Raw genomic sequence first — 27,245 nt, forward strand, 5'->3', positions numbered from 1 at the left:
GGTCACAAGCAATATATCTGGTTATCTCTCGCTTATATGTTAAACTGTCCATCGGAGCCATTGCTCAAAAATGAATTTTGAGGTGATTTCAGGGTGATTTCTGTTTAAAATGAGCCGAGGACCAAAATGCGACTTGATTCTAGATTCTGTGATTTTTGTTTGTGTCTTGTCTTCCTCTGTGATGGCTCTGTCAACTCAATACATTTGTGCTGCTGGGAATAGATGTTGTTAAATAAATATTGGATGCTTTGAAAGTGGTTGCTTACTTATTTTTTTCTATCTTTTTGTACGGTGTCCTTGAGCGCCAAGAAAGGCGCCTTCCAAATAAAATGTATTATTATTATTATTATTATTATTTATGTAGTGGGTCAATTCTGATGCTGATGTGTTTTGTTTTCATAACAGCATATGTGAGTGAGTGGCCTTGACAAGAGGACATACTGGTGCATTTGTAGTTCTATGAGCGTTTGCACATCTGTACATGAAAATGCACTTGATGACAGTTAGTTAGTGATAGTGATGTGACGGACTGTGCCGAGGCTTCGGATCATGTGTCAAGAAATCCGGGAAGTCTTTTATGAAGCGCGTATCAAGGCCTGTTTCTTTAAGGGAAAGTGACGTCATTGATGACATTTGAAGCCTCGCTGGTTCAGGGAATGGTTTGAGGGTTGGCATCAGGTTGGTGTGTTATGTGGACATATATAAAGCACAATGGATCCCCGCAAAATTGAGCCCAAGCACAGTGGCAAAAATATTCTCTTAATAAAAATGAAGTCATCATCATTATCATCACCCCAGTATTCATAAGCACAATCACTGTCTAAACTTTGGAAAACACTCCAACAATTTAACATTAACATTTTGTGTCCCATTTGATTTATTTAAACATTGATTGAAATTATTTTTTGTTTTTTTTTGTTTTTTTTACATTAATAGGCTTTTACCATTACCCATAAATTAATCAAAAAAGATTAAATGAATGAATGAATGAATGAACCACATAAAATCAAATTAAATTGTTCTTGGCAGTGATTATTCCCATGCTGACACTGTTGCAGACAGACAAAAGGTCATCACAAACAGTTGAAATGACAGTAAAGGTTTATACCAGCAGGGTGGTTTGTGAGCACATGAACCCTCGAGAAATTAACCTTTTTTTTTTAACCAATTGGATGAAAAGCTTCAAGGCTTCATGGGGCTTCATCTGGCCATCACTAGTTATTGATGTATATTACTGTAATTTATTCTATATTTTGCAAGATTATGGTGATTATGGGGTCGTGCTGATGGGGCCCTTGAATATTGTTGCCCAGGATACAGCAAAGTGTTAATCTGGCCCTGGATGCAGAACGCTGCAAGAGATATTCCTCTGGATGCACAATGAGGCAGCAAATAAGCAAATAAAAAAACAACACAAAGGCCAGAATGATAATGTGTCATGCATAATGAGAGGAGGACAGAGTTAGAGGAGATGAGACAGACAGGCAGGCAGACAGACAGGCTGAGCTGCTGCTGCTGTAGGAGGACTGACCACTGGCTGCTGCCTGTCGTAAACAACTCGCAGAGAACAATGGGCAGGGTTGGGTTTAATTTATCCGATTATAAAAATATGCCGGCATCTTTTCTCTGCCAAAGCGATAACCTCTCCAAAACCCGCAGCAGAAAACGCACACGTAACCACGACTAACATGTCCAAAGCACCACCGTCTTCTAAATCCATCACCAAAAACAAGTCAGTCAGTCCGGGAGCTAAACGCTATAGCTGGGAGCAGCGACCCACACTCGGTCGGGGACTCATCCCGCCTGTCAGACGCCTTCCGTCGGCGGAGAAGCGAGCCCGACGCGTACCGTAACACAACACAAGTCACCCGCGTTGAGCTTCGCTGCAAGAAAAACACATTAGACATAAATAATCGGACCTGTTTACCTGTTAGAGTAGCTGCACTCCACAGGGCGCCGCCATCTTGAACACCTCACAGCCCATCCCACCGCAGTCCGCCTCCGCTGTCGGGCTGCATGCAAACTAATCCCACAAGTTCGCGCTCCGCAAGTCGCAGCTTCAACTTTTTACATGTCATTCACGCAAACAACGGCTGGAAAAAAATGTCTCGGGTCACATATAATTACTCTAAAGTCGTTATGTTGTTTTTAAAATCTAAATTATCCGCTGTGTTGCAAAGCTAAGATTGTTTTTCCCATCTCCCCCATTGGTGGAAGGATGAAATGTGTGTAATGCGGTTTCGCGTGACCCACATGTGAAGAGCGCATGCGCAAATTAGGTTTTTTTTTTTCTCATTACCAGGTAGTGGGCTGATCGATATGGAAGATCATTAATGCCTACATTTATTTTTTATAAAAAGGATTAAAAGTGAAGCATGGCAAAAGACCAAGCTAAAAAAAAACTCTTGATCTTTCCTGCACATTTTAACTGTTTGTTTTACTGCCCTTTTTATTCAACAATAAATAAACCTGAAAATATATATTAAAAGTCTGAGAGTGTATTTATTAAAACCTGAGAATATATATAGAAACCTGATAATATATATTAAAAGTCTGAGAATAAATATAGAAACCTGAGAATATATATGGACAGTCTGAGGATATATATCAGATCCATATGGCAGATCATTAATACCTTCATTTATTTTATAAAAAGGATTTAAAGTGAAGCATGGCATGAGACCAAGCTAAAAAAAAAAGTTTCTTTACTGCACATTTTAACTGTTTCTTTTACGGCTCTTTCTTTATGATTGTATGTTTGTAAGTGCAAACAGCAATAAATAAACCTGAGAATATGTATTAAAAGTCTAAGAATAAATATTAAAAGCTGAGAATATACATAGAAACCTGAGAATATAAATTAAAAGTCTGAAAATGTATATTAAAACCTAAGAATATATATTAAAAGTCTGATAATATATATTAAAAGCTGAGAATATATATTAAAAGTCTAAGAATATATATTAAAAAGTGAGAATATACATAGAAACCTAAGAATACATATTGAAAGTCTGAGAATTTATATTAAAACCTGATAATATGTATAGAAACCTAAGATGTATTTTAAAAGTCTGAGAATATATATCAAAACCTGATAATATGTATAGAAACCTGAGAATATGTATAGAAATCTAAGAATATATATTGAAAGTCTGAAAATATATATTTAAAACCTGAGAATATATATATATATATATATTAAAAGTCTGAGAATATACATTGAAACCTGAGAATATATATTGAAAGTCTGAGGATATAGATCAGATCAGTATGGAAGATCATTAATGCCTACATTTATTTTCATAAAAAGGATTAAAAGTGAAGCATGGCATAAGACCAAGCTCAAAAAAACTTTTGATCTTTCCTGCACATTTTAACTGTTTTTATTTTTATTGCTCTTTTTTTATGATTTTATGTTAGCAAGTGCAACAATAAATAAACCTGAGAATATATATATAGAAATCTGAGAATATATATTAAAAGTCTGAGAATATATATTAAAAGTCTGAGAATATATATTAAGACCTGAGAATAAATATAGAAACCTGAGAATATATATTAAAATCTGAAAATATATATAGAAACCTTCAATTTATTCTCAGACTTTTAATGAAATGAAATGATTTACATCATGGGGACTTGTATTTTGTCCCCATAAGGAAGGTGTGTAAACAGATTTATGACCGCATGACAGAAGTCATACTTGGTCAAACACACACACACACACACACTGGTTTCTGCAACAGTCACTTTTATTATGATTCTCCAAAATAGAAAAATACATTTCTATCCCTACAAGTTAACAACAGAGTCTCTTAAATATTTTTTTTCATGGTTTTTATTGCTCTGGTTAGGGTTAAATCTATTTTCCTCCTAATTTCGTTGTATGCTATTCTGCCCTACAAAGCCTAACTGCAATAACTACGCAAAGGGTGAAACTGAGAAAAACTGCTCTAAAGTTTTTAACGTTTTTTTTTAATTTGCCAGCCAAATGGGTTATAGGTAGGTAAGTTATATGGCACTTATTCCTACATGTATTGATGATGTAATTTTTATGCTCAAAAATCATGATGATTTATTTGACCTTTGACCCCAAAATTGAGTTACTGCACTGGATTTGCTGTAAAAGGTTCTAATATTAAAGCACAAACAGAGTGCAGTAACTACATTGTGTTGTCTTCTTTCAGCTTTTATATCTTGTTTTCAGTGAATAAACATTTCCAAATTGATTTTGTTTGAAGTGTATTTAAAAGTGTTTAACAACTCTATTTCAGGATTTGTGTATTATAGACTTAATATTATAAAGTAACACTATATTTTAGTCTTAATATAATTCTAACTCACTTTTTTACTTAATCACTATCTAGATAATAATTTCCCTATCAAATAAACTTATAATTTCTATTATTCCTGTCTTCACAATACAATGAAGAAATACAAGGCTACACTGTATCACAGTAAGTTCACTTAGTGTGGTCTACTTTGTTTTTGAGTTGGATTTTGTCGTTACTGAATTTTTAAAAAATAATTATTTCTCTGAAATAAAGCAAAATTGACATCTAAAACTTTGTCACAAGATAAAAACAGACATCAAGAACTTTAGTTATAACTCAATTTTGACAAAAATGTAGTTACTGCAGTTAGGCTTTGTAGGGCAGTATACAATGACAATAAAGGCTTGAATTGAAATGAATTACATTGCATTGAATTATCATCTCCAGGGAAAATCTTGAAAAGTGTCAGGATTTAACCTACACACACTGTCCACAAGATGTCGCACTTGTACTTCTTCCCTCATATGAACCATCTCTTCATGTCCACTCTTCTACATGTTCTTTCCCTTGACAAAGTTATACATTGTCAGTAGTTTCCGAAAACTTTTTTTTAACCATTTTTTGTTGTTGTTGTTGTTGTTGTGTTTTTTTGGTCAAAAAAGCCTAATTCTGTCATTTCAATTAATCTTGTCACTGTGTTAGTCCACATGCGTGACAGCAAAGCACCATGTGAAGAAATCTGTCATGTCTGAATTTCGATATGCTTTAATAAATAAAGACAGAGTCAACAGCGTTAATCTGTCAGACTGGTTTGGTGTGTGTATCTTTGGAGGTGCTACAGTCTCATATGATCTTTTGGTCATTTAAATCTAGCTCACAACACAGCCACACACACACAGCATTACGAGTAAATCCTGTAAATCAAACATTGTCAGGTGGAAAAATTTGGTTGGATTTTTAGCAGGAAATTCTTCCTTGTTTTTGTGCTTTTTTGAAATTTATCGCAAAAAGCTAATTTAAACTGACATAGGTCTATGTTTGTTATTCATTTTTAATTTTCTTTCTAGAATGAATGCAAATACGCAGTTGACTGTAAACAAATGAAACTTAATTTAAAACACCGACACGCTCTGCATAAAGCAAATATTAATTCAGTTTAATTTGAACCCTGTAACACTGTATTTTCCCCAGGAGCACTGGGTGTTTTGCGTAACTGTTCCAGGGACAGCAAAGGCCTCATGTGTTGTTTTACGCAAATTTGCTCCTGCAGGTTGGCCTTTCATTGGTTGAAACCACAGTCAGATTCCCCTGCGAAATTATCTGATTGAAAATCAGGGAGGGGAGAAACAGAGAGAGCAACAAGTGTGATGCTTTTACACTGCTTTGCTTTTCTGACTTTAGGAAAGGATTTCGCAACGCACTTTTCCTCCGCTGAGCCGCTTCACACCCATAAAAAACCCCAAGGACAATAATTAATTTTATTTCCAGTCTACTGCACGTTTCATTTCCACGGAAGCTGCTCAGTTAACGGTGAGTAACTGCTGACGGTAAAATTACTTCTTCAGCTAGAGTAAAAAAAAATAACGACTTTTAATCGGCACAAGCAATAGAATAATTTTTATTTTTAAAAATACGCTGTGCTAATTAAACTTTTATGTCTTGAGGCCTGGTAGCCAAGTAAGAAATAAGCCTTTTCATTTATATTACTTAATTAGCGCGAGAGTTTAATATATTGGTAACATTATAATACATTAATCATATCAGGGCAATGCACCTGCTGAAAAGTAAAAGGAAAGGCTGTAAAACTTTAAACTAATTATAAAAGTAACAGAGAAGATGCAAATTAAATGTAATAGTAACCGGAAGATCTTGGCTGTCAACGCATTTAGCGACTTTTTACATTTTTGTTATTATAAATGTCATACTTATTTTACAAAATATGACTCGATCAATATTTTAGACTTTATTGTGTCGCTAACTTTTTTTTTTTTTTTTGTAGAATCAATATGCCCCGTTCATTTCTGGTGAAAAACAAAAGGTCCTATAATCCTCACCGATCATATGAAGACGAGCCGAAGGCCCCCGCATGTACAGGTAAGACTGAAAAACATATGACATTATGTGAATATGTGTGGGAAGCAACGGAATAGTACAATTAAATTATTAATACCTACTTACTGGCTTATGTCGTTGTTTTAAAAATGCAGCTTTCCTGAATTTCGATAATAAGGCAGATTTTTTGTGCATGAATCATAGGCTACATACTGATTAATTCACTCTTGTTCAATATTATCTTTCTTATTTAAACAAAATGTGCTCCAAGAGGAACTGTACAGTTTTGTTATTATAGAGTATTTACTTGCTGTCTTACACACACACACACACACACACACACACACACACACACACACAGCTCTGCCTTTTGCTTGAATGAATCACACTTTTATTTGTTGTGGATTTGCAGAAGACCCACCAGAGGTTCAGAGCACAGACTCTGAGGACAGGCCTCAGTCGGAGGGCCAGCTGTCCCCTGTGGACCACTCCTCGTGTGCAGAGAGGGAGAAAGGCCTTGAATGCCCCTTACCTGCTCACCCAGAGCCAACCCGACCCCCTGTGGCTCCCACACAGCCATACTACCTAAATGGTGAGCTGTCATTACATCACATTACATTACATGTCATTTAGCAGGCGCTTTTGTCCAAAGCGACTTACAATAAGTGCATTCAACCTGAAGGTACTAGACATAGACCATAGGAATCAAGTAAGTACATAACTTTAAGAGCTAACTGTCATCGCTAAAGGAGTGCTATATGTTAAAGAAGAAAAGAAGAGAAAAGAATAAGAATTTTTATTTTTTTTTATTTTTTATATATATATGTTAGGTGACCATGACTTAACCGAGATATTGTATCATTACATTTATCTCCATGTATTTTGTGCTACCTCTACCCCTTCAGTCAGGTAGGTAATTTTTTTTGCATGTGTTCCCCCTCAGAGCCTCACATGGCAGGATTCCCTCCCTACTACAAGCCGTCGTACGCCTGGGAGCCCGTGCCGTCCTCCTACGAGATCCGTCAGATGAGTTTCAGCCCCACGGTGCTGCAGCACGCCAGCAATCTGTACGGCACCCACATGAGCCGCAGCCCCCAGGCTCAGCAGCCTCTGGACTGCAGCACGCACTACTCCCCCACCTCCAACACATACCACTGTATCACCTGTGAAAAGGTACGCACCACATGTTAATAAAATAAACTGTCAAACGTATCTGGTCAGGTAGAAATTCTGCTGAATTTGTCAGCCACCTTTATTAATCAGGGTTCGTACGGGTGCTTGAAATTCTTGAAAATGCTTGAATTTAAATGTATTTTCAAGGTTTGAAAAGTGCTTGGATTTTGGATAAAGTGCTTGTAATTGCTTGAAATTCTTACTGTATTTCTCTTGCAATCTGACTATATCCATCTATAGACTAGATAATCACATGTTCAATGAAAAAAATAATGAGTAGCCTATCTGAAATGAAGACCGTTCCTCCTAAAAGTGTAATACCATCGCTGTTGTTATGGTTAAGTGAAATCTCCCCCTTTTAGTATGTAAGTACTCATCTAAAACATGCAATTTACAACAGGTGTAAGATACTGGAAAAGCTTGAAAATTTACCTTGAAAGTCCTTGAAAAATGCTTGAATTTGACCACTGCTAAAGTGTATGAACCCTGATTAATGATTAACTGCTGTTTTAGGTGTTCTCAACGCCCCACGGACTGGAGGTTCACGTCAGGAGGTCCCACAGTGGAACGAGGCCTTTTGGCTGCAGCATCTGCAGAAAAACCTTTGGTCATGCTGTCAGTTTGGAGCAACACATGAATGTCCACTCTCAGGTATGTCACTGACTCCAAAGCATCACTCCAGTATAGATAAAAAGCTCCTACATTTCCCATAATGCAAGTGTTTTCAGCTCTATGCTAAAATGTGTTGTCTTCATACTCAAGCTGAAATCCTGGTGACATCACTACGACATCATCAGGGTCAATTTATATCAGTTGAGCTCATTATTACTCTTTATACAATCTGAACAGTGCTCATTAAAGCCTGTGTTCTTGAAAAAAAAGTCATATTGACTACAGTTTTAACACGTGTTTAAAACTGTTTAGTTCAGTTAAGATAAAATAAAAAGCTCCTACATTTCCCATAATGCAAATGTGTTCAGCTCTATGCTAAAAATGGTGACATCACTACTTCCTGAAAAAAAAGTAATCTTGTCTACAGTTTTAACATGTGGTTAAAACTGTTTAGTTCAGTTAAGATAAAAAAAAGCTCCTACATTTCCCATAATGCAAATGTTTTAACACGTGGTTAAAACTGTTTAGTTCAGTTACAACAATAAAAGGCTACTTTGTTAGGTTTAGCAAAATATAGTGTTTCAGGATGAAATGGCTATGTTACCTTCGTGATGTAAATTAAGTATGTTATGCAAGTAATATGAGTCATAGTTGACTTTTGAGTCACTCGGGACATGAACAGCAGCCATTGTTGTTTGACACATCCCTCCCTACATGGAGTTATGCAGTTTTTAATTACAAAATACAATGGCAAGAAAAAGTATGTGAACGCTCTGAAAATACCTGGTTTTCTGCATTAATGTGGTGAAATTGATGTTTCTTTGGAAAGCAGCGGCTTCCTCCGTGGTGTCCTGCCATGGGAGCCATGCCTGTTCAATCTTGTGTGTGTGGCACACTGATGACTAGAGACATTAACCAGTTCCGATGACTCCTTCAAGTCTTTACTTGTTACTCTGGAGTTTTTTTTTTTTACTTAACTGAGCAATCTGCGTTGGGCCTTTGGAGTGAAGTTGGCTGGGCGTCCACTTCTAGTGAGAATAGCCACAGCACTAAATCATCTCCATAGTGGACCATTTGTCTAACTGACTGGTGAATACCTAAAGTCTTTAAGATCACTTTATAACCCCTTCCAGTCTGATGCAAATCAACAATTCTTGATCTCAGGTTTCTGAGAGATTTCTTTTTTTTGCGAGGCATGGTTCACATGAGCAGAGGCTTCTGTGAATAGAAAACTCAGAAAGTTTAAGTGTTTTTTATAGGTCAAAGTGGTATTGGGATAAACACATTGTGTTTGTCTATACTTGAGATTTAGATGCAAATGAGATCACGTTTTATGACAAATGAATGCAGAAAACGAGGTAATTTCAAAGGGTTCACATACTTTTTCTTGCCACCGTATGTGATACGTCAAAAACAAATGTAATCAGAGAAAGCAAGTTTCCCTCAAAACAAAGTTGACGATGCAGCTTTGTTATATGGGAATTTCATTTTTAGGAATCGTGAACTATACCTCGTGAACCTATCTTGATGTGTGAATGGATGGATTACTCCTGTACAAATAGAAGTTTCCCTGTTTTCTGACCTAGTTCTGACTTTGTTGATAGTTTATTGAGTTAACTAATAAAACAATAAGCATGATAACAATAAATATGTTGAAATGGGAATGGGTAATTTATTACCATTAAGTCTATTATGGTCAAGCGATATCACTAAATCCTTGGATTAGGTTTTCCAGTGTATAAAAACAAACACTTTTTGCCAAGTTGTTATGAAATTATCAAATTGTAAACAATTGTAGACATTTTTTTTCAGAGATAAAATATTTTTTTTTGTCAATTTGTCTTTTCAAAACCCAAATCAACTTTAAAACTCAGCTTTTCTTTCATTCTGCTCAATTGTTGATGAGTGTGTCACACTTTTTTTCTTCAGGAAAAAAGCTTCGAGTGCAAGATGTGTGGCAAAACCTTCAAACGCTCCTCCACCCTCTCCACACACCTGCTCATCCACTCAGACACGAGGCCGTACCCCTGCCAGTTCTGCGGCAAGAGGTTCCACCAGAAGTCCGACATGAAGAAACACACATACATTCACACCGGTGAGTCCCAGCAGGCAGATCGTTTTATAACAGGTGGCCATTATATACACGATAGTGCTCCTCTTGCTCTAATCATCTGCTCTCCAGGTGCAGCATGCAGGAATTGTTTCCAGGAGTAATATAACTACTGATAAATCAGAAAGAGAAACTTAAACAAATGTCCTTTTGATTTGCATATCTGGTTTTCCTGCTTCATGCAGAGCTCTTTAACTGGAACTCGTTGCTGCCGCCATTTGTTGCGAATAAATGTTTGACAAATCTGAACAATGGCATGATTCTTCGCCTGGACATATTAATGCAAACCTTATCTGTTAGGGGAAAAACACTTTGATGACAAACCTGATTTTCCAGAATGATCCTGGAATTTTTACACAAATTATTCAGAAATGAAGTCTTTATCATGTATTTTATTTTATTTATATATTTTAAGCAAATATGATTTTATTGAGAAGTTGTCATTCACATATATTTTTATTTGTAGCGTTGAGGTCATTTAGAAATTAAAAAAAAACTAGTATTAAAATGTAAAGAATTTAAGTAATATACAGGCAGAATGAGGACAAAAATAGCAACTAAATATTGATTTGTGTGTTTTATTTTGTAGGTGAAAAGCCCCACAAATGCCAAGCAAATATGATTTTATTGAGTAGTTGTCATTCACATATATTTTATTATTTTTTATGGTTCTTACACTTGTGCATGTAGCATTGGGGTAATTTAGAAATTTTAAAAAGTATTAAAATGTAAAGAATTTAAGTAATAAAGGCAGAATGAGGCAAAAAAAGCCACTAAATATTGATTTGTGTGTTTTATTTTGTAGGTGAAAAGCCCCACAAATGCCAAGCAAATATGATTTTATTGAGTAGTTGTCATTCACATATATTTTATAAATTTTTATGGTTCTTACAGTTGTGCATGTAGCATTGGGATCATTTAGAAATTAAAAAAAATAGTATTAAAATTAATTTATGTGATATACAGGCAGAATGAGGACAAAAATAGCAACTAAATATTGATTTGTGTGTTTTATATTGTAGGTGAAAAGCCCCACAAATGCCAAGCAAATATGATTTTATTGAGTAGTTGTCATTCACATATATTTTATTATTTTTTATGGTTCTTACACTTGTGCATGTAGCGTTGGGGTCATTTAGAAATTTTAAAAAGTAATATTAAAATGTAAAGAATTAAAGTGATATACAGGCAGAATGAGGACAAAAATAGCAACTAAATATTGATTTGTGTGTTTTATTTTGTAGGTGAAAAGCCCCACAAATGCCAAGTGTGTGGTAAAGCGTTCAGCCAGAGCTCCAACCTGATCACCCACAGCAGGAAACACACGGGCTTCAAACCGTTCGGGTGTGACATTTGCTCCAAGGGCTTTCAGCGTAAGGTGGACCTCCGCAGGCACCACGAGAGCCAGCACAGCATGAAGTGAAGAGGAAATATGTTTATGTGTATAATACGTTTCTGTTCAAACAATAAGCTGATGTTGAGTTCTGATTGAAGGAGAATTAACTTCAGAAAAACGTTGTGTATAATGAAGAAAATCTATCAGTTAATATATTGCAAGTGATGTTTCGAAGACGTTTCTACGTGTGGATGAATGGGAGATATGCTGATGTCATTTAGATTAAAAAATGTTTGGTTTTATATAATTTATTTAAAGTATGCTTGAGCAGGATGTTATATTGGCTGTGTGTGAGTTGATAAATGCTTTCAAATGAAATAAAGGGTTAAAGGAAAAGAAATCTTTGGTTTTTCTTTTAGTGTGAAAAGTCAAATATCCTTTCCGCCTTGAAGGCAAAATACATGTTTGTCTAAGATGAGCACTGTAAATACGCCTTTACTTGGTGTTCTCCTCTTTCTGTGTGCTTTTCGCAGTCACTTGTCTGCTGAGCAGGATGTAGAATAACTGCGTGGCTGCAGGTGAAAATCTCTTACCGAACCAGAGATAGTGTGTAATGGAGTAATGTTGCATTCAAATAACACACCTGGAACACCATGCAAATCTGAAGCCAGACAGATATTCATCCCTGGGAGTCAACTAGAAAGCATATGAGGGAAACTTAGCAGCCTAACTGAGTGCAGAACTGAAAAAAATGACTTTGAAGTTGTTTTGGTGTCCAGTTAACCCTCTGAAATCTTGGGCTATTATGTGCGTTAAAAAATCTGTTAAAATTTTTACCATGCCATGTTGGTATCAGTTTTTTCAGTGCAACCTCACCTATATGTCCTGATAATTAATTTTTAACTTTGACTTTAAATTTTGAACCCAAAAGAAACAAAGGAAAACAAAATCTGATCTTGAAAATTATTTTTCACACACAGAAATGTACATGTTGCAAATATGAATACAGGTTGCAAATATAACATATAACAGGTAAAATGAGGATAATATCTAATTCTATATTTTTATACTAAAAATATTTAACATTATCTCCAGTTTTACTTGGCTGAATATCATCAAAAAAAATCTGGTATGGAGTTTCAAGCCAGAACTTTAAAGGGAAGCTGATGGCAAGACTCAATGTTGCTTCATTTTTATGTCTTCACGTCATGACGAAGTAATGTGCAGGTGGTTTCATGGAGTCCAGAGGTTTAAATAAATAATACTGGAAATGTGGCAAATCTATCATAAATACCTTGAGCTCAAAGTTGACCTTCGACCAAGCTGTGACGTTAATGGGGGAGTGCTTTAAAGCTGCATTCATTCAGCTTCATTCAACGGCCAGCAAGGGGCAACTACTTTAGTTGCAAAATTAAGTCTGATTGTATAGAAGTCTATGAGAAAAATGACCCTACTTCTCATTTGATTTATTGCCTCAGTTGAAGGCATTTTCAACCAATGCATTCTATCTCTTTTGCACTCCACACGGACCGTTTACCTGCAGTCAACCAAATCCCCCTAAAACATGGTCGGTCAATACTAATCAGACTACAAACGGAAACCAGAACGTTTCAGAAACCAACCTCCTGTCTCTTGATGACACTTGGCTGCTACTACCGAGTCAGTCGTTGAGTCAGAAATTACAATTACCATTTTTAACTATTTTCTGACAGTATTTGACTGAAGTTGACTGATTAAAATTTGTTTTGTCCGGCCATAGACTCTAAAAAAGTAACTAACACCCTCAATGCCACATACTGGTTTGAACTCTCAAGATTGGCATTTTGGGATTGGCTTCACCTTTCAGACCTGTTGGTTGCGGCTTAGTTAATTTAAAAGCTCTGGATTTTGTACTATCATAGAATATGAGTGCAATTTTCCTTACAGAAAAAAAAATTGAAGCAGCTGAGTAAAGAAACAAGAGTACAGATTTATACATTAAGGAAAGAAGGATACACAAAGTCTAATCAATAAAAACCCAATGACCTGATAATTATAGTATAAATGTGTTGTATTTTGTTGCAAAGTATAGCAATGAAACTAAGATATTTTTTTGTACAAATTTGATCTTGCTTCCAAACTTTTGGCCTGTAGTGTAGATGTCCCTTGCTAGCCAAGCTTGATAGTGTCCATCCTGCTACTGGATCTTTTGCACTGGTTTCAAAAAACCACAATGGCGACAACCAAAATGCTGAACTTTGAGGCTTCAAAACCAAGCCCCCGGGTAGAGAGCTAGGCTTTGAAGGCAATATTTTTTGTGGCCAAACCGTCGAATTGCAACTTCTGGGTCTGTCACGTGACAGTAAGGGGCTCAAAAAGACTTTTCCCTCAAAGACCTCAGTAAGATATGTTTGCAAATCAGCTGATAATCTTTTAAATTAACAACCCCAGTGAAATTATTCATTTTACTGTGAGAATTTAAAGTGAAGCTAGGGGTTTTTTAGCTTGGTCTCTTCAGAGCTTTTTGTAATTTAGGCAAACAAAATCCGTTGTTTTCTATGAAAAAAAACCCAACACAGGATATTTGTCCACATGTGGAGACAATCTTTATTGTTCCAAAAATAATGAAAAGTAATTTTTACGAGTCAAAAATAACAATGTCAAAAGTGAAGTAGAGCCTACTCATTATTATAGATAGATAGATAGATAGATAGATAGATAGATAGATAGATAGATAGATAGATAGATAGATAGATAGATAGATAGATAGATAGATAGATAGATCCCCATTAGCTGACGCCTTGGCGACTGCTAGTCTTCCTGGGGTCCCTAAAAAGACGTAGAACATGACATACAAACAACATAAACAAAAACAGTACATACAAGAAAAACAATAACAAACTCAATTAATACATACATGCAATACTGTTAAAAAAAATTCTACATTCATATTTACCTGACAAATGTTATACTGTAAAAATCATTAATTCAGATGTCTATAGTGTCAATATCAGCTGTATACACTTATAATTTGTCATTTCATTAGAGAACATTTAAAAGGAAGAATCATCTGGCTACAGATATAGCAGAGAAAAAGAAATAAAATAAGAAAACAAAATAAATTGCAACATATTAGTAATTATTCATTTGGTGGGCGGCATCAAGTGTGTCTTAAGTAATTTTTTGAATGACAATTTGTTTTGCGTGCTAGAGATGCGAGGAGGCAAAGAGTTCCATGACATTATTGAACGATAGATAACTGTGCGTTTGAGTATGTTTGTTCTTGGTGTTGGAGGTATTAAATGACCTGAGCTGGCACTCCTGGTGGAATGGTTGTGTCGGTTTCTTGTGCTTTGCAATTGGTTGAAGAAGTATTCAGGTGTCTTATTAAATAGTATATTTCTAAAAAATGTGAGAAGACTATAATGGAGTTTAACTTCAACTGAGAACCAGGACAGACGAGTGTGCATATTGGCAATATAGATAGATAGATAGATAGATAGATAGATAGATAGATAGATAGATAGATAGATAGATAGATAGATAGATAGACTTTATTTATCCCAAGCTGGGAAATTACAGTGTAGCAGCAGCGTTACACACAGAGACAATAACAACACAATTCAATTAAAACCAAATCTATAATCTCAGTAAAAAAATCACAATTGCACAAACTGTCAGATAGACCATAATGAATGCTGGCCACACACCCTCGTACACATGTAGTGTGACTGCTCGGTCTTTACAGAGCTTTGAGTCTAATGGGGATTAATAAGGTTGTGGAGAAGGAATTGATTACTTAGTCAACCGTTACCACACCCAGTCAGACTGTTGTATTAACTTCAACAAACAAGTGGAGGCTCTAGCGAAGACTCACCACCTTCCTCAAACACCAAACCTGTTAGGACATTAAGCTGCTCGAGGCAAATCAGATCATCACCTGGGCCTTTTAAATCTGACACGAACAGGATGAGTTATTGACACAATTTGTACTTTTCTTGTTTAAAGATAAATGACACTAACGTCAGATGTAAAGTCATGATGGTGACACATTTTTCAAGTGAATGTACCCTAAATGGGATCTAAAAATACTTAAAAGATGAGATTGTTATTTCATTAGTGCAAAATTTCAAAGTGCAAAAGTGTATTCACCTACGATATGCTGTATGGCAGTCACTGTTGCCGAAATCAGTGTCCGCATGGGGAAGAGAAGAGACATGAAGGCTTGCAGTCAGATAAACAAATCTGAGGTCTGTATGCAAAATGTGTTTATATTACCAGGGCAACAGGGGTCCGTTGTAATCCTCTACAGTTACGCCCGCTGCAGCCGCCCCCTGCTCACATCCTGTTTTGAGGTGACAGACCAAATCAAAATCCTGCACAGGTAAATAACAGAAAAGAGAGACACATCTTGGGTGGGACTTTTCAAACAGGACATAGGTCCTGAAAGGGGAGGAGCAGTGATGAGAGGGTAGTAGCCTGGGGAAAAACTGGAGAAAATGAAAAAAAAAACTTGCACCTGTAGCATTCAGTCACCTGTGCACAGGTATACAGGAGGCTGGGGTTGGTTGGCACTCATCTATTCTCTGTTTTTTTGAAAGTCATACAAAGATGTAATATCAAAATGCTTTCTCAACCTGCACTCATTTGTGTAACACGTAATTTCTTTGGTGAGTGTAAAATTTCAGTTTTATAGTATCGAAAGCAAACTAAATGTTCTAGTTATTAGATTAAGGAATCAGCTACATTTTGATTTAAAATCTGAGAGTCTGTGATGAACACAGTTTTATCACAAAGATGGGTCAGATATGAGCAGGGTTAGTCGGCACACTGACGTTGGGGTTGATTGGCCCTTATCCCTTGTCCACATCCCACATATTGAGATGATGTCCCACATTTGAAACTTTTTAACTGGGTGTAGTTGATGAAAGACTAATGTTTATTTTGTTAAATGATGTGTCAATCTATGGATGCATTTAAAACCCAACAACGATTGCCAGACATCTGTCTGATAACAGCAGTGCTTCCAGTCTTTGTGCTAAATTATGCTAACAGTATCCACTTAATTCCAGCCTTTGTGCTAAGCTATGCTAACAGTTTCCCCCTGCTTTCAGTCTTCGTGCTAAGCTACGCTAACAGTATGCCCCTGCTACCAGTCTTTGTGTTAAGTTATGCTAACAGTTTCCCCTGCTTCCAGTCATTGTGCTAAGCTATGCTAACAGTTTCCCCCTGCGTCCAGTCTTCGTGCTAAGCTACGCTAACAGTATGCCCCTGCTACCAGTCTTTGTGTTAAGTTATGCTAACAGTTTCCCCTGCTTCCAGTCATTGTGCTAAGCTATGCTAACAGTTTCTCCCTGCGTCCAGTCTTCGTGCTAAGCTACGCTAACAGTATGCCCCTGCTACCAGTCTTTGTGCTAAGTTATGCTAACAGTATCCACTTAATTCCAGCCTTTGTGCTAAGCTATGCTAACAGTTTCCCCCTGCTTCCAGTCTTCGTGCTAAGTTACGCTAACAGTATGCCCCTGCTACCAGTCTTTGTGCTAAGCTATGCTAACAGTTTCCCCTGCTTCCAGTCTTTGTGCTAAGCTATGCTAACAGTTTCCCCCTGCTTCCAGTCTTCGTGCTAAGCTATGCTAACAGTATGCCCCTGCTACCAGTCTTTGTGCTAAGCTATGCTAACAGTTTCCCCTGCTTCCAGTCTTTGTGCTAAGCTATGCTAACAGTTTCCCCTGCTTCCAGTCATTGTGGTAAGCTATGCTAACAGTTTCCCCCTGCGTCCAGCCTTTGTGTTAAGCTATGCTAAAAGTATGCCCCTGCTTCCAGTCTTTGTTGAATTTGGTTTGCTGGGATCTGATTTCCATATTGGCACACATGCTGTTAATGTAACTGTGGATTTTTGACCTGAGGTAACTTCAATCATGAATCACCTAATTTTAAGAAAACATTTGTGTACATTAAAATATATTTATTTATAGCTGAGGCCTTAGTTTGCTGGTTAGAATATTGTAACATAAATTATGCCACACTAATACACAGCCTCCCCAATGTGAAAAGCTTTATGTGAAGTAATTTTGATTTTTTTTTCTTTACACAAAGACTGAGCTGTTTATGTGGTTGTCCAGGCCTCTTTTATTTGCATATGTGTGTTGCCTGAGGCATTGTAGTATCCTGAAAGTTGCAAATTTACCTGATGGTCTTTCTATCTGTGCAGCTCTTCCTGGGAACAGTAAGAGAACAGTTTCCCAAAGCTCATACGCTGAATGAAAAGGAATCAACAACAACATATTTGAATACATGTTAAGGTTGTATGACTGAAGTTCATAACATGTCTTTGAGTTGTTTTAAGAACAGTAAAAGTCTCAACAGCCACTCTGATCCACCAGATCTGTTCTCTTCAACAGAGACCAACCAAAAATCAAGACTTAAACATCAGACTCAAAACCAACACATCCCAATCCAGATACAGCTCTGTCTCTCTGTCACACAGACACACACACACACACACACACAGACACACAGACACACAGACACACACACATAACTGATAGAGCACAGTGCTGAAATTTGGCTTGCAAATCTATGCAAATGAACCTTGCATGGCCGGTATTGTGGAAATGTTGCAGGATGGAAGGATAGCCTGAGGCATCAATGACACATTACTGGAAGACAGAGCGGGAGATCCCCAAGAAGGGCCGCTCTCTCCCTCAGAGCTGAAAGCACGGGACTCTGAGTCATTATTTGCCTTTGTCAGATACCTGTCGCTAAATAAACCTTATCACATGTATCTCCAACTGCTCTGTTTTGGACATACACAGCCCCCCTCCCAAAAAAAAAAATCACTTTTACAGTTGTAGGACCCAGATTTGTTCCTAGTTAATCTGTCAGCAGTTTGGGATTCAAATGATTTGTCCTTCGTTGTCTTCAGTGTTTATTACAACTGCAAGACAGAGCCTTCCTCTCCACCCTAACATTGCATTTATCAGAGCAGCATGTTAATTTTTTTCCCATAAAATCAGGGCAAACATGTAAAATGACAAGATTTGAAACCAAATGGTTAATTATTTTCAACATTTTAATATAATAAACAACTTCAAAGTTTGATTCATGGTATGTTTGGCTCTTATTTAAAATGTAAATAGACATATTCAAGAATTACAGGAGTACAGAAAACAGGCCAGAAAACATGATACTGCAAATAACTGACTTCAGCTAAACTAACACTCAACACTTCCAAACAAAATCCTTGATAATTTAAGTAATATTACATGACAATTTGACAACGTGCTGCAAAGACCACAACACAACAGAAGTGTTAGAGGACCATTCAAAGTGATGCACACGTCTGGACACGCTTGTGATATTATCACGTTATTTCAAGATAATTATAATTTGAATGTTATAACGATCATAGGATGCTAATGTTATCGGCCGATCGATAGAATGCTAACATTAGTGGCTGATCATAGCGTGCTAGCGTTAGCAGACTAGCAAGACAAACTCTGTGCCATTGAGAGAGACCAACTAAAACTTGAATTACTCATTTATTTGATTTGTTTAACTGCAATGTGGTTGATATGGGCTAGCGGGCTAACGCTAGCTTGCTAACGCTGTATATCACGTTATAACATGAAAATATCATTATCATGAAATAACGTGGTAATTTCACGTTATAACTTGAAATTATCATTATCTTGAAATAACGTGATAATATCACATGTGTGTCCAGGTGTGTGCATCACTTTTAAGTGTCCTCTGGAAACACTTCTGTTGTGTTGTGAGATTGCATCGCTTTTTCTTATTGTGTTGTGGTCTTTGCAGCGCGTTTTCTAAATGCTGCGCTTGTGTTGTCAAATTGATGAAGATGTTTTCTCAATTTGCTCCAAATGATGTCACCAGTACGAGATGGCAGCTCCCATATCCAGCATATTTTGGCTTCACTTTGTGCAGTGGGAGGAAGTGTAGACGTGTTGTACATTCAATATACAGTCTATGGTTTAAATGTGCCAGCAGATGGGTCGAACAGATGTCAGACTTTGACTCAGCAGATTGGGGTTCCTGCCCCATGTGAAAACAAAAGTAAACGATGTGGTTTAAACATCACTTAACTTCCTTGCCTCGCGTTTTTACATAACTATGTAACTTTGGGTAGTCACGTTGCCCTCGAAACTACTTAACTTCCAACATTTACGTACATTTATTGACTGTTTAAACTGTCTTTTATGACGTCTTATTAGGAAGATTTGTGTTCTGAACCTAGATCAGTGGTTTTGTAGCCTAAATTAAACGAAACTGCATCCATTTTTTAAAAACCACGAACTGGGGCTAACTGCAGGATGGTGATATTTTAATTTTGTGGACAACACTTAACATAAACTATAAGGTGCTGTTTCGCTCACATGCAGTATGAAGCATATGAAAATAAGTTTTACCATGTTGTTATTTCCAGCGGTGGAAGAAGTATTCAGATCCCTTATTTAGGTAAAAGTACTAATACTACACAGTGCAATTACTCCACTACAAGTAGTCCTGCATCCAACCCTTACATAAGTAAAAGTACAAAAGTATCAGCATCAAAATGTACTTAAAGTATCAAAAGTAAAAGTATTTGCTATGCAGAATGGACCCACTCAGATTGTCCAAAAATATTATTGTATTATTATTTTAGATGCGTTTATGTAAGCTTTAATTTACTGTTGTCAAGGTAGGGCATTATAATTTTAAATGTATCATGTTTTTTTTATGTTAAATCTCAACCTGAAAAGTAACTAAAGCTGTCAGCTAAATGTAGTGGAGTAAAAAGTACAATATTTGCCTCAAAGTGTAGTGAAGTAGAAGTATAAAGTTACATAAAATGGAAAAGGAAAGTACCTTAAAATTTCACTTAAGTACAGTACTTGAGTAAATGTACTTAGTTACTACTTTATTAAAATACATACAGGTTTAAAAATATACCTACATTCACAAATGAATGTATGTATTATTGTATCATTATCAAGAGTATTAATATGAGGTATAATAAAAACAACATAAGTGAGAAATAAAATCTGGCATTTAAAAATGATTGAAAAAAGACAAATAATGAGTGATGAGTGTAAGTTTGTGGAGCATCTGTTAATAATTTTATTATTAAGAAGGCCCTGTGGATTATAACCACAGGGACAATACAGAACTGTGTTGTGAAGTCAGTCATGCATGCATGCATGATGGTGATCCATCACGCTGTTTTCAAAACAGACAGAACATTTCAAATAGAAAAACTATTATAAACTGTCAGCAGATTTCCTCTGTGTGTCTGGACACAGGAAGACGCTGTATGATCACATCAGCTGCTGTCACACAGTGTTGGAGTGAGATACTTTTTGATTGCCAGTGACACTGTGTTGTGGTCCAGCAGCACGTCCTGACCTCCCAGAGATAAGAGCGCTGTGCAGCAAATGCCACGCCTACAAAGTGTCACACAAGACTGACACCGTCATTTCCTGTGGTCGCATTTCCAGGGATTTAATAATCTATTTCACAAGTAGGCAGCATGAGGTCTTCAAGTTCCATCCAGCCTGTTATCATTAGAGGAAGAGCCCAAACACTCCAATCTAGGAAACAAAAAAACAACTCACCAACTTAGAAGATGGTCATGAACATCCTTTGATGTGGTTACAAGTAGAAGCCTCAAAAAAGTTTAAGTTCTAAATTGTGAGTGGTATCCAAGGGAACACTTCTCTCTCTGTGCCTGTGTTTTACGATTGAAACGTTCAGAATGAATCAAACAATTCCCTAAAAATGGAAAACTTGATGTTGCTTATAACTGGATAACAGTGTATTATTTCCTATTTGTTGTTTGTGTTTGCTCAACAATATAAAAGCTAAAAATATGTTACTTTTAGTGAAAGGAAGCCTCATATCAAGCAGATAGATGACTGCAGTGGTTCCCAGTCTGTGAATAGAATCCCCACCAATCAATCAATAATCAAAATTACTTTATTTATCCCCAAGGGTAAATTCAGTTAGTCTGGTAACTCTGTTAGAATGAGACAGCCTGATGTCTGTAGGAGCGAAGGATCTTTTGTATCTCTCGTCCTTCAAGTTCAGTTCAAATATCTCGGGGTCTTGTTCACGAGTTAGGGTAGAACGGAGCGTGAGATGGACAGGCGGTTTGGTGCGGCATCAGCAGTAATGCGGGCGTTGTACCGGACCGTCGTGGTGAAGAAGGAGCTGAGCTGGAAGGCAAAGCTCTCGATTTACCGGCCCATGTACGTTCCAACCCTCACCTATGGTCATGACAACAAGCGGCCGAAATGAGCTTCCTCCGTAGGGCGGCTGGGCTCAGCCTTAGAGATAGGGTGAGGAGCTCAGACATCCGGAGGGAGCTCGGAGTAGAGCCGTTGCTCCTTCGCGTCAAAAGGAGCCAGCTGAGGTGGTTTGGGCATCTAGTAAGGATCCTCCCGGGCGTCTCCCGTTAGAGGTGTTCCGGGCACGTCCAACTGGTAGGATGCCCCGGGGAAGACCCAGAACACGGTGGAGGGATTATATCTCTCTCCTGGCCTGGGAACACCTCGGGGTCCCCCAGGAGGAGCTGGACGTTGTGGCTGGGGAGAGGGACGTCTGGAAAGCCCTGCTTAGCCTGCTGCCCCCGCGACCCGGCCCTGGATAAGCGGACGAGAATGGATGAATGGATGGATGGATTTCCACTGTTTTAAAGAAGAGCCTTACAGAATAGGGCTGGGCGATATATCGTTATAAAAGATATATCGATATATTTTTAACTGTGATATGGAATTAGACCATATTGTATGTATCGACATGGTTCAGTTTTTTTTCTTTCTTTATATATAAATGCTGCCATTACTAGGGTTTGTCATATTTAGTTCTGATTGGCCTATTTTATTTCATAGGCTATTTGTTTTTAAGATATTTTTTATTTAAATGTGCACTTTATGGAGCTTTGATTAAAAAAAAAAAAAGGTACTCCTGTTGTTATACAGTATTTATGTTCACTTAAATAAACGGTTTCAATAAAACTACTTGTGAAATGTTATATTTGACTTAGACTGAACATTTGCTCTCACTTTGGGATAAAAATATTGTGATATATATCGTATATCGATATTCAGCCTAAATATATCGGGATATGACTTCTGGTCCCTATCGCCCAGCCCTATTACAGAGCATGGCTTTAGAATCTTATTCTCGTCAACTTAGAATTCATTGGATAATTATTATTTTTTTCATTTTCAGGCCTCTACAACATTATTCGAATAACGCAGGCCAAAAAAAAAAAAAAACACTCTGCCCATAGTGCACAAACATAATCAACCACGGATGTTATCAAAATAAAACAGCTTGCACAGTTACGTGAGAGTTGTGGGCAGATCTGAAGGTCAAAGCCACTTGAATAAATTAAAAAGAGTGCAGCGAAAGCAATCACTGATAACTTTTTGTTTTGCCTACAGAAACTGACTCGGCCTCAAAGGTGTGGCCTAATGTCTACATCACACAATCAAATATAGCCGAACGCCTTTCCAGCTAACTAACAGGCGCTGCATGTCCGGAGCTTGGAAACACAGAAGCTGAGAGAAGGATGACAGGAGAGGGGATATGCTGAGTGAACAGGAGCGGGGGAGTGGGTGAAATCTGACGGCAGCAGACTCTTTCAGAGTAAGTCAGGCGGTGGAGGCTGTCTGATAACCTTATCATGGCCTCCCCACACTGTAACGGCTGGAACAGGCCAGCAGGGCTGCAGGGAGGAGCGGACAGGCCGTCGACTGAGATAGCACCAAGAGCTGGAGCGATATTCAATGGACGAGGGCACTCTGGAGAAACAGAGACAAAGAAAGAAAGTTTAAAATCCTGACTTCACCACAGCACACAACAGATTGTCAGTCAGAGCCTTGTTCTGTCCCCTCCTCCTGATATCCCTCCCACCAACCACTGGGCTTCAGAACACCACCATTTATGTTTTTATTGAGGCTCTGATAGTGTTCACAAAGTTGCTTCAATATTCCATAAATGGCCGGTCAAACAGAACATAATAAAACTACAAGAACACATAGTGTAGTTGAAACTGTGTCTCTTCATGGTTTGGTATTGGGGCTGGTGTGATCACTTTGTGAAATGGTCTCTAGTTAATGCTAATACAGGTGTGTATCAATAAATTAGAATATGATAGAAATGTTTATTTATGTCAGTAATTCAATTCAAAAAGTAGAAATAGGGGCGTCCCGGTGGCTCACACCGGTAGAGCGCTTACCATGTATGCCGTGTGCTGCGGCGGAGCCGGGTTCGAATCCGGCCTGAGCTCCCTTTGCCGCATGTCTTCCCCTCTATCACCCCCTTTCTATCTATCACTATAAATAAAGCAACAAAATGCCAAAAAAAAAAAAAAGTAGAAATAACACATTATATAGATCCATAACACACAGCATGAAACCTTTCATGTTATTTAAATTATTCTAATTATAATCATTATGGCTTACATGTAATGAAGACCTAAAATCCAGTGTCTAAAAAAAAAAAAGAATATTACAAACGACTTTTTGACAATTTTAAAAAGTATGTTTAATATGTAAATGTTGGCCTCTGAAAAGTATGTCCATCTGTATGACTTAATACTTTTGGAGTTGGGGCTATTTGACTTGAACTACTGGAAACTGACTTTTCCATCATATTCTAATTTATTGAGATGCACCTGTAATTACACCTGGGCTTTTGCTGCTGTGACAACCCTATTAAAAAAAAGTCGGAATGTTGTTTAAAACGTAAATAAAACACAATGAAATAATTTGCTAATACATTTTGACATACATTCAATTGAAAACTGTACAAAGACATTATATTCAGTGTTCAAACTGATAAACTTTTGTTTTTGTTATTTATATTTTACACAGCACCTAAACTTTTTTGAATTGGGTTTGTAATGTCTGCTGTAAGAAAGGTGCAAAATCTCACCTAGGGTCAGATGAGAAAATCTTAAAGTGAATTCAATCTTCTGGTCTTTCTGGTACAGGGATCGATCAAAGAACTGTTTAGCCTAGTTTAGCGCACAGACTGGATGCACAGGGAAACTGTTAGCACAGCTCTTTCACAAACAAACAAACGCTGTCTTATTTACTTTGCATAAAGTGAAATGCCCACTAATACAATAAAGAGACACATGGATTTTAACCAAAGTTACATGACAGTGTTCAACACGGGCAACAAAACTGTCACAGAAGATTTGAGCTCTTGAGTGCAGCTAATGCTACATCTAAATGTTCTCTGTGTATATATTTTATCTCTGCATGTATGAAATAAACAAAAGGCAATCACAAATGTCATTATCATTAGCTGCTTTACACTGAGCTAGACTAAATATGTTCCTGGACCGGATGCAGAGAGTTAAATTCAGTGTAACCAACAGGTTCATATTTAAGCCTCTGGAGTCCATCTATTTATTGAAAATACAAGTTTTAATTACAGTAATAACTTTATTTATATATGATATGTAGACAAGCTGAGAAAGCCAGTTGAAAGTGCAATCATAGGAGCTTTCACAGTGTGCCATTTATGTTTCTAGACCATTTTTAAAATCGGAATTTTCTTTCTACAATGTTTTTGTGTGTATAAATGGTAAAAAAAAAAAAGTACATTTCCATAGACACCTGTGCCTTTTATTTGTATTTTGGGTTCATGGCAGCTTTATACTTTGTTAATTAAAATAAAATGAAAAATCTGACTGATAGCCAAGTCTGTGTGGAGAAAAAGGAGCCATGCATGTGATGTAAGGACAGACTGAAATATGCCAAACAGAGACAGATATTAATGCATAGGAAATTGACAAATTTGAACCGAAATTTCCTGGACTTCAGAGGTCCTTGTAACCCAAGTGAAGGTGATTTTTTAAAAGTGAAAATGAGATGTCTAAAGGCCCTCGTGGTTAATAATCCTGTACTCCTGTACCTTACAGGCAAGGAGAGAAGAAGACAAACTAGAATCTAAGTCAACACAGCGCCACATCAGATTATAATCACCTACATAAGAGCATGTTAACTAACTCGGTAAACACAAGTGTTTCTTCAAAGTCTTCTGTCTTCTCTGAGGGGATGACAGTCTGTTGACAGTTTCTGGGAGGGACGGCACATAAATCCTCTTCACTAAGGTCTCTCTGACAGCAGGGGACGTGTCCTCCTGGCAATACAAAGACACTACTAGTGGCAATAAAAGAATAATTCATTCACATAGACTCAGAGAATTAAAGAAGATTAAGTTAAGTGTGTTTAACTTGGATGGAGGCATGATGGCGTTCCCACAGCGAGACAACTTCATCCATCGACTGCATTTTTGTTTGGTTTTACGGCGCCATCCTGTGGCCGAATATGTACATTGAGTTCAATGTGACTTTTTAAAAAATATATATATTTTTAAATTATTATTATCATTTAGAGAAAGTGGTGGAGTTGGGGGACACAGAAAACCTACAAGTGTGATAAGATTGTATTTTTATACTGTTAAAAACAATATTTAACAATAATTTACCAAACAAGAAAAAAGGACAGATCTAATACAAGCTTTACTCGAATAGTAATCTCAGTAAGTTAGAGCTATGTATTTAGTTACATCTCTTGTGCTTTTAATTTGTATTTATATATTTATTCATTCATTATTATTATTATTATTATTATCATTATCATTTTTGTTAATATTTCGTTCTTCATTTTTTTTAGAGATAAGATAAAAGATAGAACATAGACCCACACAGATTTTCCAAATATATTATTGTATTATTATGTAAGCTTCAATTTACTGTTGTCAAGGTAGGGCTAATTTTAACTACTTAGAATTCTTGTATGTGCTTTAATTAATAAAAATGTGTAATTATTTAATAAATATATATAATATAATAAAAAAAGCTCCATAAAGTGCACATTTAAATGAATAAAAAATATCTTAAATAAAAATAACCCATGAAATAAAATAGACCAATTTTTTACCGAAATAAATATATTTATATGACAAAAGAATAACTAACAGTACAAAAGAACTATATATGACAAACCCTAGTAAGGGCAGCGTTTATATATAAAGAAATATTTTTTATTTTATTTTATTTATTTTTTTACTCCTTTTACCTTTTATTTTCTGTTTATCTGAGAATGTCTTGTGATTGTTGCTCCTCTGTCTCTTATTGTTTTTCTTTTAATGTAAGAATTGTTTTTAGCCTCACGGCATCATTCTCTTTGTGATTAACTGCTCTCTGTCCAAGCACTTTGTAGACTGCTGTTTTTAAAAGGTGCTAAACAGTTATTATTATTATAATAATTTTTCTAAAACTATATTGATATATGCGGTATGGTCTAATTCCATATTGAATTAAAAAATATATTGATATAAAAAATATATCAATCAATTTTTTATATCGATATATTGTCCAGCCCTACTTTATTATCAGTTATACTACTTTACCTAAAGGTAAATTCAATACAACTGATTGAAAGTAAATTAATGGAAACACATTTTTGTAATTTTACATGTAAAAACCTAGTTACAGTAGTTATACAGTGTTTTGTTTTAAATTGAATAATGCAATTCTATAACGAACATTACAAGTTATACAGTGTTTTGTTTTAAATTGAATAATGCAATTCTATGGACACACTGTTCTGTTGGAATGTTTCCATCCCAGAATGTTAACTGAGAATTTCAACATACAGAGATCTCTCATATCTGGTCATTTACC

At 36.6% G+C, this 27,245-nt stretch overlaps 2 protein-coding genes across 3 annotated transcripts in view; one reads left to right on the forward strand and one right to left on the reverse strand.

Annotated features, from left to right (window-relative positions):
• Positions 1-2,248, reverse strand: part of tsc1b (TSC complex subunit 1b) — a 48,674-nt gene extending 46,426 nt beyond the window's left edge. For both annotated transcript variants that reach the window (XM_059358434.1, XM_059358433.1), the window contains exon 1: positions 1,928-2,248. The gene's annotated coding sequence lies outside the window, so the exon portion shown is untranslated. The remainder of the gene's footprint in view (positions 1-1,927) is intronic.
• Positions 2,249-5,442: 3,194 nt separating this feature from the next.
• On the forward strand, positions 5,443-11,902 carry gfi1b (growth factor independent 1B transcription repressor). The gene is made up of 7 exons (XM_059358451.1): positions 5,443-5,804; positions 6,274-6,368; positions 6,739-6,918; positions 7,270-7,499; positions 8,013-8,150; positions 10,041-10,206; positions 11,466-11,902. Exons 2-7 carry the CDS (start codon positions 6,281-6,283, stop codon positions 11,642-11,644), a joined length of 981 nt encoding a protein of 326 aa, XP_059214434.1. The 5' UTR covers positions 5,443-5,804; positions 6,274-6,280; the 3' UTR covers positions 11,645-11,902.
• The last annotated feature ends 15,343 nt before the right edge of the window (positions 11,903-27,245 follow it).

This window comes from Centropristis striata, chromosome 19 (assembly GCF_030273125.1).
Source record: "Centropristis striata isolate RG_2023a ecotype Rhode Island chromosome 19, C.striata_1.0, whole genome shotgun sequence".
Classification (NCBI taxonomy): domain Eukaryota; kingdom Metazoa; phylum Chordata; class Actinopteri; order Perciformes; family Serranidae; genus Centropristis; species Centropristis striata.

What these genes read in the sequence shown, in the direction of transcription:
- gfi1b (XM_059358451.1), top strand. Translation starts at nt 6,281, where the DNA reads ATGCCCCGTTCATTTCTGGTGAAAAACAAAAGGTCCTATAATCCTCAC. An exon ending in GAAGGCCCCCGCATGTACAG is followed by an intron (nt 6,369 to 6,738) that starts GTAAGACTGAAA and finishes GTGGATTTGCAG; the next exon opens with AAGACCCACCAGAGGTTCAG. An exon ending in ACTGTATCACCTGTGAAAAG is followed by an intron (nt 7,500 to 8,012) that starts GTACGCACCACA and finishes CTGCTGTTTTAG; the next exon opens with GTGTTCTCAACGCCCCACGG.